The sequence below is a fragment of the Ornithorhynchus anatinus genome, chromosome 2, assembly GCF_004115215.2.
Source record: "Ornithorhynchus anatinus isolate Pmale09 chromosome 2, mOrnAna1.pri.v4, whole genome shotgun sequence".
NCBI lineage: Eukaryota > Metazoa > Chordata > Mammalia > Monotremata > Ornithorhynchidae > Ornithorhynchus > Ornithorhynchus anatinus.
This window is the reverse complement of record NC_041729.1, coordinates 145,836,459-145,850,752: the sequence shown is the minus strand read 5'-3', so window position 1 is coordinate 145,850,752 and position 14,294 is coordinate 145,836,459. Positions and strand designations below refer to the sequence as shown.

Below are 14,294 nucleotides of genomic sequence, written 5' to 3'. Positions count from 1 at the left end.
TGTAGTTACCTAACATCGGCGTGGCCTAGTGGAAGGAACCCAGGTCTCAGGGTCAAGGGAGCTGGGTTTTAATCCCGGCTCTGCCACTCAGCTGCTTTGTGACCTTTGGGCAAGTTGCTTCACTTCTCTGGGCCTCAGTTCCCTATCTGCAAAATGGGGAGTCAATACCTGTTCTCCCTTCTCCTTAGACTGGGAGTCCCTTGGGGGACTTGGTTATCTTGTAATGATGATGATGGTGATGATGGTACCTGTTAAGCACTTACTATGTACCAAGCACTGTTCTAGACTGTGAGCTCATTGTGGGCAGGGATTGTCTCTATTTGTTGCTGAATTGTACTTCCCAAGCGCTTAGTACAGTACTCTGCACACAGTAAGTGCTCAATAAAGACATTCGAATGAATATCCCAAGCGCTGGGGTAGATACAAGTTAATCAGGTTGGACACGGTCCCTGTCCAACGTGGGGCTCACAGTCTTAATCCCCATTTTCCAGATGAGGGAACTGAGGCCCAGAGAAGTGAAGTGACTTGCCCGAGGTCACACAGAAGACAAGTGGTAGAGCCGGGATTAGGACCCGAGACCTTCTGACTCCCAGGCTCATGCTCCCTCCACTCTGCCACGCTGCTTCCCGGAGTTTAGTACAGTGCTGGGCACATATTAAGCCCTTCCCTGTTACCACAGTTAATTATGAATTGCATAACACAGTCCAGCACAGGTAGACCAAACTAAGAGCTATTCCGAATTGCAAGGATAGAAACACATTCTGAAACGCATATTTTGCTTTGATTCTTTAGCCAAAGAAACCTTACCTGATTTGGTCTCCATAATCCCTGCCACGGTCCCCGATTCTGATCTGCTCAGAGAGATCACAGCTTCTGCCTGCTACACCTTGAACAATCTGACCCAAAACAGCCTCCAAAACGCCCGAGACCTTCTGCACACTGGGGGCCTCCCTAAGATTTTAAACATCAGCATCGGCGACAGGTGAGTTCTGGGATGCCCTGGAGTGGCCAGTAGTTCCGTCTGTGGCAGAGCACACTTCCGTCGGACTGCGGAGATCGATCGATCCGTGGTATTTGTTCCGCGCTTAACCGTGCGCGGAGCACGGTACTAAGCGATTGGGAGAGTCTCTGCAAATACCGAATGCTGAAACTCTAAACTCCCTCTGACTCTAAGCTCACTCTAGCCCGTGAGCTCATTCTGGGCAGGGAATGTGTCGCTTATACTGTTATGTCGGACACTCCCAAGCGCTTAGTACAGTACTCTGCAGACAGTAAGCGCTCAATACTTCCGGTTGATTGACTGACTGAGCGGGGTGGTCGGTTGGTCGGCCCCGACGGTGAGTTTGAAAGCTACAGCTGGCATTTTGGTTCGGAAACCGCACTACTGATGGCGAGAGTTTATTTTTGCGTGTGGGGATGGCCGGGATGACCGAGGGGTAACTGACGTTTCCTCCCACGCTGTGTGTGTCCGCACATGCACACGAAGATCACCTTCATTTGTTCATTCAGTCTTATTAATTGAGCGCTTACCGTATGCAAAGAACTGTACTACGCACTTGGGAGAGTACAGTATAACAGTAAAACAGACCGATTCCCTGCCCTCAAGGAGTTTACAGTCTAGAGGGGGAGACAGAGATGAATATAAATAAATGACAGATATGGACATAAGGACTGTGAAGCTGGGAGGAGGGAATGAATAAAAGAAGCAAGTCAGGGCGATGCGGCTCCATTTCCTTCATTTATCTCATTCAGTCGTATTCATTGAGTGCTTACTGTGTGCAAAGAACTGTACTAAGCGCTTGGGAGAGTACAATATAACAGTAAACAGACAGATTCTCTGCCCACACTGAGCTTACAGTCCAGTTTGGCTCACCACGGTCTTCAGTTATACCTCGTGGATCCTAATCTTCCCAAAGCGCTTGCTCCGAAAGGGCTCCGTTAGGTGCCCTTTGGGATGACTGCAATCCGGGTTTGTCCATCTGCCTCTTTTGTCCCCAAGGGACTCCGTAGCTTAGCACAAAACTGGCGGTTTAAGTGTTACTGCCTTTGGTGGTCCTCCTTCCTCCCAGCTTCAGCTTTGCATCCAGATCTCAATCAATCAGTGGTAGTTATTGAGCGCTTACTGTGTGCAGGGCACTGTACTAAGCGCTTGGGAGAGCACAACAGAATTAGCAGACGCGGTCCCTGTCCACAGTGAGCTTACAGTCTAGAGATCCAACCGAGGCAAGGTGCCCCTCGCCCCCATTTCACTGAGTTAGAACCCAAACTTCTGCCCCAGAGGGCCTCCCTTCCCAGGGTCCCGCACTACCCTGGGTGTCCTGGGTAACGAAGAGACCCCCCAGCTCAAGCGTAGAACCAGTTCTCACGCGGCTCAGTGGAAAGAGCCCGGGCTTGGGAGTCAGAGGTCATGGGTTCGAATGCCGGCTCTGCCACTTGTCAGCTGTGTGACTGTGGGTAAGTCACTTCACTTCTCTGTGCCTCAGTTACCTCATCTGTAAAATGGGGATTAAAACTGTGAACCTCACGTGGGACGACCTGATGACCCTGTAACTACCTCAGCGCTTGGTACAGTGCTCTGCACATAGAAAGCGCTTAACAAATACAAATACATTATTATCATAAGGCACCGATTCTCTGCATTTGGCCAGCTTGACCGTGTCCACCCATTCGGGCACCTTTAGCTTCCCGGACTTATGGAGCAAGGCAGCCGGGGCTCGGACGAACTCCTGCCGGTTCACGTCCTTCACAGGGACTCCTGGCACCGTGCGGGCTCCGCGCTCCCCTCCCGACGCTGTTATCTGGATTTCCTCAGAGAACTTTGGAACCAAGTCCCGTCCCGATAAAAGGAAGGCGCTTCCGGGGAGCCCCGTAAAGTCAGACCCGGTTGACCCTGGCCCAGTTAACTCTCGCGGATACCAACTCTCTATCACCTGATGATCCCCCTCCCTGACCAAAGGCTAAGTGGATTTGGTTCCAGATACCGGCCCTGTTCCTCTGCCCGGAACGCAACCCGTGACGGGGGAGGACTGGGAAAGGAGGGAACTAGATGGTGCGGGGAGAAGCACCTCAGCCATTTGGAGTAGGGAGTTTGGAATAAAATCCTGCAGGGGCAGGATCGGAAGAAGGGGTTTCCACACTGGGCTCCGGCGGCTAAGACCCTAGGGGAATCAGGGCTCCTTCCCCTAAGAGGGAGAAATTATCATGAAGATTGCCAGCAGTTGTACCGTCAATCGATCATTGGTATTTATTCAGCACTTACTGTGTGCAGAGCACTGTGCTACTAAACACTTGGGAGAGGGCGATGCGACCAAATTAGTAGACACATTCCCCACCCACAGTGAGCTTACAGTCGATAGTAGCGACATGGTCTAATGGGAAAAGCACGGGCCTGGCAGTCAGAGGACCTGGGTTCTAATTCAGGCTCCGCCACTTACCTGCTGGGTGACCTTGGGTAGGTCAGTTGACTTTTCTGTGCCTCAGTTCCCTTATCTGCAAAGTGGGGATTCAATATCTGTTTCTCCCATGTGTGGGACCTGATTATTTTGCATCTACACCAGTGCTCTGCACATAGTAAGCCCTTAACAAATACCACAATTATCATTATTATCGTTATTTTTATTGAACCCTTACTCTTTGCAGATCAACACACTAAGCACTTGGGAAAATACAGTGCTACCTAGTCGGTAGACATGATCATGATCCCTGCCCACAAGGAGTTTATAGTCTGCGGGAGGCTCTGAAGGGGGTAAACCTGAACTTGAGGTTTCCCTGGAAAGGAGGAAGGGAATTGGGCCAGAAGAATGTGAGTACTGGGACACTTTCAGGAAAGTAGAGAGGGTCCTGTGAAAGGTGAAAAGTATTAGAGGAAATGGGTTTTGGGTAGGAGTTGTGTTCCTTTGTTCTAATTAGCACAGGTAGTGAAAACCCATTTAGCGCTCTACCCTTTGGGCGTGACTGAGGCGAGGTTTGGGGGGGGGTGGGGGTAGACCAGAGGGCAATAAAGCTCTTCTGAGCTTCCTGCAGCCAGCCTCCAAAGGAAGGGAGATGGCTGCCTTGGTGTTCTGGGATTCTAAAAAAATTACGGTACTCTTTAAGGGCTTCCCGTTTGCCAAGCACTGTTCTAAGCTCTGGGGTAGATACAAGTTAACCAGGTTGGACACAGTCCGTGTCCCACATTGGGCTCACACTCTTATCCCCATTTCTTACGGATGAGGTAAATGAGGCCCAGAGAAGTGAAGTGACTTGCCCAAGGTCACAGAGCAGACAAGTCGATGAGAACCCATGACCTTCTGACTCCAGAGCCCATGCTTTGCCCACTACACCATGCTGCTTCTCTACTTTGAGAGATGGGGGGTGGGCGTTAGCGGGCACGGGGATCACCTGGTTGGGGAAACCCTATAATAATAATAATAAAGATGATGGTATTTGTTAAAGCGCTTATTATGTGCCAAGCACTGTTCTAAGCGCTGGGGTAGATACAAGGTAATCAGGTTGTCCCACGTGGGGCTCACAGTCTTAATCCCCATTTTCCAGATGAGGGAATTGAGGCACAGAGAAGTTAAGTGACTTGCCCAAGGTCACCCAAAAGATAAGTGGCAGAGCCGGGATTAGAACCCATGACCTCTGACTCCCAAGCCCGGGCTCTTTCCACTAAGCCGTGTGTGCTTCCTATCTTGTCCACCTCTGGAAGGGAAAGGAGGTAGGGCTTTTTACAGGCCGCCTGGCTCTTATAAGTGACTCAGAGGGCTGTTTCCACTGGGCTGAAGAGCAGAGGAGACCCTGGTCCCCAGTCTGGTCTGGGCCAGTCCGTCACACGAAGAGATGAGTGAGTTCCCTCCCTGAATGAGGTTGGGGTCCTGCCCCTTCTCCGAGTTCCCACTCTCCCCTCCCCTGCCCCCCCTCATGCCTGTAAGTGCTTAGTACAGTGCTCTGCACATAGTAAGCGCTCAATAAATACTATTGAATGAATGAGTGAGTCTGCTGAGCCCGGAGGTGGCAGGAAAAAGGGCGGGAGAGAGCAGTGTGGCCTAGTGGAAGGCTCACAGGCCTGGGAATCAGAGGATCTTGGTTCTCGTCCCGGCTCTGGCGTTTACCTGCCGTGAGACCTTGGGCTAGAAACTTGGCTTCCCGGGGCCTCGGTTTCCTCAACTGTAAAATACTACTTAGTCCGTGAGCTCCGTGTGGGACGGGGACTGTCTGACGTCATGATGAATCCGCCCCGGCGCCTAGAACAGTGCTTGATACTTAGCGCTTACCAAATATAATGGTAACGACGGTGATAGTGATGGGAAGCGGACAACGGGCACACCCATTAGAACCAAAGGTCCTGGTACCCTCCCGGCGCTTCCTACAGTGCTCTGTACACAATAGGCACCCAAAAGATGCTATCGATTGATTGATTGGTTGACCTAGGGAGGGGCAGGTTGTAATTTTAACAACCGAGTTAGTTTACCTCTGGTTTAAGTGGAAGATTATCAGCCGCGGTTGCCCTGTCACGAAATAGCTCCCACCCTGCGGAGCCCCGAATCAGCCCCTCGGCTGTCTCCAGATCTGCCTTTCTTCTGAGACTCCCCCCCTCCAATCTCCCTTTCCTCTTTCCTCTCCTGCTCCCACTGTAGAACCGAGACAAACTCAGCCACCTGCTGCGAGTGGTAAAGGCGGCGAGTGGGGGGGACATCTGGGCTAAGGGGACCTCTTCCTCTTGTTTCTGCTGTTTGGTTAGCTCACTCTCTTTCTAGCTCCTTTTCCTGTTTTCCTTCTCCCTTCTTTACATTCATTCATTCATTCATTCACTCGTATTTATTGAGCGCTTGCCGTTTGCCGAACACTGTACCGAGCACTCGGGAGAGTGCGATATAACAATAAATAGATTCATTCCGTGTCCACAGCGACCTTACAGTCTAGAGGGGGAGAAGAGACATTAATATCAATAAATAAATGACAGATATGCACTTAAGGGCTGTGGGGCTGGGAGGGGGGACGAATAAAGGAAGCAAGTTAGGGTGATGCAGAAGGGTGGGAGAAGAAGAAAGGAGGAGGTCTCTTGGAGGAGATGTGCCTTCAATAAGGCTCTGAAGGTCGGGGAGAGACAACAATGGTCTGTTGGATTCGAGGAGGGAGGGCGTTCCAGGCCAGAGGAAGGACAGGGGTGAGGGGTTAATCGAGGGGCGAGGGGGCGAGGCTGAGTGGATTTGGTTCCAGATACCGGGCCCGTTCCTCTGCCCGGAACGCAACCCGTGACAGGGGAGGACTGGGAAGGGAGGGAACTAGGTGGTGTGGGGAGAAGCACCTCAGCCATTTGGAGTAGGGAGTTGGGAATAAAATCCTGCAGGGGCAGGATCGGAAGAAGGGTGAGATAGATGAGATGGAGGTACAGTGAGAAGTTTTAGCAGTAGAGGAACGGGATGTGCGGGCTGGGTTGTAGTAGGAGAGCGGTGAAGTGAAGTAGGAGGGGGCAAGATAACCGAGTGCTTTAAAGCAATGGTGAGGAGTTTCTGTTGGTTGCGGAGGCGCCCTTGTTTGACCATTGGCCGATTGGCCGGCATGTCCCAGAATCCCTTGTCTCCAGAGGAACGGTTTCACTTCCAGGAGTGAGCGCCGAGAGGTTTATGGCCCAGGGCCACCCCTTTTGGGCGGGACTCCACTGGTCAACGCTGGGAGCGGTGAAAAAGGAGGAATTCACCCCAAGCCTTAGAGAAGCAGCGTGGCTTAGTGGAAAGAGCCCGGGCTTGGGAGTCAGATGTCGTGGATTCTAATTCCGGCTCTGCCCCGTGTCTGCTGTGTGGCCTTGGGAAAGTCACTTAACTTCTCGGTGCCTCAGTTACCTCATCTGTAAAAATGGGGATTAAAAAATGTGAGCCCCACGAGGGACAGTGTGATTACCCTGTGTCTACCCCAGCGCTTAGAACAGTGCTCTGCACAGACTAAGCGCTTTACAAATGCCATTATTATTATTAAACCAAGGCTTCCTCACTACCTCGGTAGACCTGGGCCCCGGGCCCAATGGGCAGTATGCCGCCACCATAATAATAATAATGATAATAACTGTGGTATTTGTGAAGTGCTTACCGTGTGCCAGGCACTGTACTAAGCACTGGGGCGGATCCAAGCAAATCGGGTTGGACACAGTCCCTGTCCCTCAAGGGACCCGTAGTCTTAATCCCTATTTTATTTACAGATGAGGTAACTGAGGCGCAGAGAAGTGAAGTGACTTGCTCAAGGTCACACAGCAGACAGACAAGTGGAGTAGCCGGGATTAGAACCTATGCAAGCCAGTAGGTGTAAGATCCTAGAGAAGCAGTGTGGCCGAGTGGATGGAGCACGGGCCTGGAAGTCAGAAGGACCTGGCTTCTAATCCAGCTCTGCCTCCTATCTGCTGTGTCACCTTGGGCAAGTCATTTGACTTCTCCCTGCCTCGGTTACCTTATCTGGAAAATGAGGATTAAGCCTGGGAGCCCTGTGTGGGACAGGTACTGTGTCCAACCTGATTAGTTTCTATCTACCCAAGTGATTCGTACAGTGCCTGGCATATTATAGACACTTATCAAGTACCATATTAAAGAAAAAAAAGCTCCCCTAGACTGTTAGCTCATTGGGGGCAGGGAACGTATCTACCTACTCCATTCTATTGTACTCTCCCAAGCACTTAGTACAGTGCTCTTAATACATTAAGCACTTAATAAATACCATTGATTGATTGAGATGAGGGCCAGGGCATGACCGTTCCCTCCCTTTCTCCACCATCCCGTTGTGGGCACTGGGTACAGTGCTTTGCACATAGTTAGCGCTCAATAAATGCAATTGATTGAATGAATGAATCCTGGCTAGAAGCGTGCTTTCAGGACACATGCTCATTCATTCCTTCAAATACGATTGAATGAATAAATGAGTCCTGTATTTATGAATGAATGACTCCGTCGTATTTATCGACTAGCACCATGGTAACATGGATAGAGCACGGGCCTGGGAATCAGAAAATCATGGATTCTAATCCCCGCTCTGCCACTTGTCTGCTGTGTGACCTTGGCCAAGTCACTTCTTCTCCGGGCCTCAGTTCCCTCCTCTGTAAAATGGGGATCGAGACTGTGAGCCTCACGTGGGACGGGGACTATGTCCAGCCTTATTTGCTTATATCCGCCCCAGCACTTAGTACAGCGCCTGGCACATAGTGAGCGCTTAACAAATACCACTATGATTTTATTATTATTATTATTATCCGGCCCTTCCTCCTCGGGAGTTGGAGCCTGGGGAAATCACCTCAGGTGGCTCTAACCTAATGGCAGGCCCTGCTCACTTGATGCCCAAGAAAATGGGCCAGTTCGAGTGCAAGTAGGAGTTAATGGAGTCTTGACTCATACTGGGGGGGAGGAGGAGGACACTTCGTGTGCGTTGTACTGCTCAACGTTAAGAAAAGAACAGATGTGAGCATTCACAGATCCCTGGTCATCACGTATCCTCATTAACGAACCATTTCTCCTTTGCAGCTATTCCCCCAACAGAGCCAGTAAAGCTGCCTCGTTACTCCTGTATTCTCTCTGGTCGCACACCGAGCTTCACGGCGCCTACAAGAAGGTAAAAGTTACACACATTCGTACCCAGAAATTTAAAGCGTGGCTGGCCCAGCAGAAAGAGCGGGGATCTGGAAATCAGAGGACTTGGCTTCTAATCCTCGCTCTGCCTCGTCCCCGCTGCACGACCTTGGACAAGTCGCTTGACTTCTCAGGGCCTCAGTTTCCTCATCTCCGAAGTGGAGATTAAGTACCTGTTTTCCCCAGAGAAGCAGCGTGGCTCAGTGGAAAGAGCACGGGCTTTGGAGTCAGAGGTCATGAGTTCGAATCCCAGCTCTGCCACTTGTCAGCTGTGTGACTGTGGGCAAGTCACGTCACTTCACTTCTCTGGGCCTCAGTTCCCTCCTCTGGAAAATGAGGATTAAGACTGTGAGCCCCACGTGGGACAACCTGATTCCCCTGTGTCTCCCCCAGCGCTTAGAACAGTGCTCTGCACATAGTAAGCGCTTAACAAATACCAACATTATTATTATTATTACGAGGAGCCCCCTGTGGAACTGGACTGTGTTTGACATGGCTATCTTGTAACTACCCCAGTGCTCAATACAGGGTTTGACATGTAATCCATCAGTGGTATTTATCGAGCACTTATTACGTGCTCGGCACTGTACTGAACACTGAGAGAATACAAGGTAGGCCTAGGAAGCATGATCCCTAGCCTCAAAGAGCTTGCAGTCTAGTGGGGGAAACAGACATTAAAATTAATTGTAGATAAGAAAAGCTGCAGAGTATGGCATAGTAGATAGAGCACAGACCTGGGAGTCAGAAGGTCATGTGTTCTAATCCCAGCTCTGCCACTTGCCTGCTGTGTGGCCTTGGGCAAGTCACTTCACTGTCCTGTGCCTCAGTTATTATTATTACTTCATCTGGAAAATGATGGAGATTGAGACCGTGAGCCCCACATGGGAGAGGAACCGTGTCCAACCCGCTTTGCTCGTGTCTACCCCCCGGCGCTTAGTACGGTGCCTGGCACATTTTAAGCACTTAAAAAATACCACAATTGTTCCTGCTTAGCAAATACTACCGTTATTATAAAGCCTCTCTGAAGCTCACGCCAGCTTTCTAATCAGGAGCCTGCAAGGCCCATTTCTGCACAACATCGGACACCAAATAGCTCTTAGTGTATTAACAGAGACAGCACACAGGATGCAAGGACATGAAGGAGGTGTGGATAAGGGCCCTGCTTTCTGAACTGAAAAATGATTTAGTTCAACTCCTCAAATTACCTAGGGCTGCCCTTTATTGGAACTTAATGATTTCTTTCTGGGCGACAGACGGTCTTTTTCGAAAGAGATCATTTTCCTTAGGAAACTACACGTTATAATCAACTTTGAGGAACTGATTGTCCCGAATAGTCAGGTCCATAATTTTCTTCTTCTCTTTAGCCTCCCACATGCTTTTCAGACATTTCACTGCTCGGTAGGACCTCCATCCAAGAGGGGATGAAGAAAGGAGGGAGTCAAATGAAATGAAACTCAAACGATCTATTTTTCTAGCACTCATCTTGGTATCACTCTGGGATATTGTTGGGGAGGGGAAAAGGTTGAAATGTCCCAGGGGGGCCTAATGTAGGGAATGAACAAATGGATCCACCGTTCGACTCATTTCAGATCCTGGTTCTGGCTAAATCTCCTGGGGTCAGAGGTCAGATTTGCAGTGTCTGAGAGACAGCCCCCCTTCCCTTCCAGCCCCAGAATCCACTCTTGCTGGGAACAGGCCCAGGACCACCCCAACGCCTCTCACAGTGTCCTTGGCCACATCAAATCAGGCCCGAAGTCACAGTCATGCTGGGAAGCCGCACGGCCTAGTGGCGAGAGCCCGGCCTTGGGAGGCAGAGGACTCTGCCACTTGTCAGCTGTGTGACTGTGGGCAAGTCATTTATCTTCTCTGTGCCTCAGTTACCTCATCTGTAAAACAGGGATTAAGACCGCAAACCCCACGCAGGCCAGGAGCTCTGTCCAACCTGATTATCTTGCATCTACCCCAGCGCTTAGAAAAGTGCTTGGCACAGAGTAAGCACTTAACAAATACCATTATTATTATTATTATCATCATCATCATTTTTAAAGGTTTCAGATAGAACTGGAGCAGGTCAGGAAGGTGGAATGCCTAGTGGCCCCTGGAAGAATTGAGTTGCAATTCTGATCGGGCAGACAGGGCCCCCAGTCCAGCAATGGGGAAGCAGAGTGAATGTCTTTAGAGAATACTGGTCAAATCCCATAATTTAATATGACGTTTATTAAGCAATTTAGTATGCCATTTAGGTCCTTCTTGTGTGGGAAGCAGTGAGGTAGAGATGAGGTTATCAGATAGAGAAGCAGCGCGGCCTAATGGAAAGAACACCGGTCTGGGAGTCAGAAGGACCTGGGTTCTAATCCCGGATCTGCCACTTGTCTGCTGTCTGACCTTGGGCAAATCACTTAATTTGTCTGTGCCTAAGGTACCTCATCTGTGAAATGGGAATTAAGTCTGTGAGCCCCATATGGAACAAGGACCGTCTCCATCCCGATTACCTTGGAACTACCTCAGCACTTAGAACAGTGTCCGATGCATAAAATCACTTAACAAATGCCATTTTTTTAAAAAAGACACAGTCCTATACCACCCAGGGCTCACAGGCTATCTCCGGTGACTTAGCCCAGGCCTCAGAGAGGCTGGGACTAGAACCCAGGACTTCAGACTCCCAGCCTCTGGCTCTTTCCTCAAGGCCATATTGCCTCCTCCTGTGAGGTTTTTCGGAGAAAAACACTTCAAAATGGTAAATTCTGAATTATTATTCTGCCTTAAGTGGTCACCCTCCTGTCAGATCTTCGGTACACGATCTGTTCACTTCCTCTGTTGGAAAACCGTTTGAACTTATATCTCCCCTGTTTATTTCTAAGGCTCAATTTAAGAAGACGGATTTCATCAACAGTCGAACGTCCAAAGCGTACCACTCCCTCAAAGACTGAGGAAGATGAAACATGATATTCAAGGGAGCCCCTGCCTGATTTCCGTCTCGTGTGGCATCTTCGATACCGAGTCTGTCGATTGCAAAAATGACCCCGGAAAAATGAGAGGCTAGCTTTCTGATGCAGCCTAGATCACTGGAAAACCATCCTCTCCCTTTGCCTTTCCACAACTAAACTATTCCCCCAAGAAGAAAGTAACCAGAAAACAGAATATTGGGAAGCTCGCCTCTTCACGGCAATAGATCCCGATGCCACATGCCAACTTTGAACGAAGAACGGCATTACAGTGGCATTTCCCCAATTGTTACTAAAACTCCACTGAAGAGGAATTCCTGGACATTTTCCCCTGGAAAAGGGAACAGAGATGGGATATCATACACGTGGTCACCAGGGAGACAAAGAAAGGAAATTTCTCAGGATGAATTTTTCAAAGTCTGAATTACCATTTTGAATTCCACTTCCATTTCCCACCTCCTGCCTCCTCCCTGCATGGTTCGGTGCTATTATAGCAAAGGTAGCTTGCTCGTTCTCGACGGTGTCACAGAGTGAGCGTGAAAATCGCAAAAAATAAAAAAAAATCTTGGCCGGCAACCAGGGGAGGAAGAAATCTGCAAAAAAGAGCCTTAGACATAGCGTATGAGATAATGTAATTAAAGAGACAGTCAGGGCTACGCATGGGGTAGGATAGATTCCACAATGAAAAAGGAGTCGAAAGGAGGATGGAAAATTTCAAAATCCCCGGAGGCAGAGAAAGGCAACTGTGATGACAAGATTTGATGTTTCTAAGAGTCAGTTGAACAGGCAGGGTTATCGCTCTTAGACTTTTGGTTTAATTATCAATTAAGAGTACACAGGGGCTTATTCAGCCCTTTTTATGAAAATCTGAATGCAGTGATATCTGGTAGTCTATGCAATTGATTATCTACGAGCTATCCCGTGTGCCAACCCAGTAGGAAGGGGAAAAGCCGATTCTCCCTAGGAGAGCGTTGGCGGGGGTGTAGAGATCAGGGAAATCAGTCAATCAATCAGCATTATTTATTGAGCGCTTTCTGTGTGCAGGTCACTGTACTAAGTGCTTGGGAGAGGATAGTACAGCAGAATTGGCAGACGTGGTCCTGGCCCACCTCGACTCGATAGAAGGACCAGGATAGGAACTAGGAATGCTTAGCTGTTTCTTACCTAGTTGCCACCTCGTTGGCCACTAGCCCAGTTTTGCCCAACACTGCCAAGGCCAGCCTGCGACATCGTCCTAGGGTTTTGAAATTAAAGGGAAACCAGAGGATGTGAAGATAACCTCGAAACAGAAATAGCGGAGATGAGAGAAGTGGTGAAATGGTGGATTTCGTGGTTTGGGTTTTGGTGTTTCATGTAATGAAATGTCAGATTTCTGCTTTGAAATAAGATGTTAATGCCAGGGCGGGCCTGCTTCAGGGCCTGCTTCAGGGTCACTCCGTGCAAAAGAATACATCTGAGTGGAAACGCTAACTCTAATGAAGCCTAGCCTATTCTGATCTTTGTTATCTCTTGCATAAAAACATCAGTTTCTAGGCTGGTATCCTAGAGGCCTGTACTGTATTTTTGGTACAATCAGAGGTCAGTAATAAAGTTGGAGGGGAACAGGTCAGCTGCTTTGGATCTAGGACAAGATGAAGGAGGAAAACTGCCTGCTTCCTTCGTCAGAAGCCATTCCCCTCTGGCTTGTCGACGGTTCGGTGCGACTTGGTGAACTAACTACCCTTGTGCTTAGAACAGTGCCTGACACCTAGTACGCGCTTAACAGCTACCGTAATAATGATGATAATAATGTTGGACTAAAATGATTAAATTCTCCTAAGTGCTTTTACCAGATAATATTCAAAAAAATCTCCCATTTGGGAAGTGTATACCACTAAATAGAATGTATGTGTGTTAAGGAATTGAGAGTTTGGGACTAAATTTATTAGATTCTTATGCCAGATAAAATTATTAAACTCTTGTAAGTGCTTGTCCCAGATAACAGTCAAAGAAATCTCCCAGGTGGGAAATGTACACCGCTAAATGCAATGTATGTGTATAAAGGGGTCTGGAGTTTTGGTTTGTGCTCCATAATTTCCGCAGATGATTGATGCTTCAGTTTTTTCTTTCTTTTCTTTTGAATTTCCCTTCTTGAGATTCTAATGGTCTAACAAACAGCCAAGGAAACCTTGAAATGGCTCTCGTTAGTATTTGGTTGCCAGCACTGCACACGTGTACTTTGGCTCACTAGATAAACTTGTACTTTGTTTACTGCGGGGCAATATGACTGAGGTGATATTTGGGAATTTTGTAAAGTTACCTTTGAATTACTGAAGTTTTTTATATTTTCAGCTGTATTTTGTCCTGATGAAAATTGAGGGGGTTTTTTTGTTTTGTTTTGCTTTTGGCCAAGGGGTACAAACATTACAGGAAGAGTAGAAAGGACAGATGACTAAAACATGCCTTAAACAGCATGACCTAGTGAAGGGAGCCCGAACCTGGGTTCTAATCCCAGCTCCGCCGATTGACTGCTGTGACTCACCTCGGGCAAGTCACTTTACTGTTCCTCAATTTCCTCAGCTGTAGAATGGGGATTAAATACCCATTCTCCCTCCCCCTAAGTCTGTGAGCTTCATGTAAAACAGACACTGATTATCAGGTATGTATCGCAGTGCTTAGTACAGTGCTTGACACATGGGAGGCACTTAACAATACCACAGTAATTACCAAGAGAGGGAGTCTTAGAAGTGCATTGGAGATCTGAAACCTGAACCAATATTTG

At 48.7% G+C, this 14,294-nt stretch overlaps 1 protein-coding gene across 1 annotated transcript in view; it reads left to right on the top strand.

Annotated features, from left to right (window-relative positions):
- Nucleotides 1–13,843, top strand: part of PKP2 (plakophilin 2) — a 107,023-nt gene extending 93,180 nt beyond the window's left edge. Inside the window, exons 11-13 of the mRNA XM_029047219.2 lie at nt 793–982; nt 8,484–8,571; nt 11,450–13,843. Coding sequence (XP_028903052.1) covers nt 793–982; nt 8,484–8,571; nt 11,450–11,518 — 347 coding nt within the window. The 3' untranslated portion in view covers nt 11,519–13,843. The remainder of the gene's footprint in view (nt 1–792; nt 983–8,483; nt 8,572–11,449) is intronic.
- The last annotated feature ends 451 nt before the right edge of the window (nt 13,844–14,294 follow it).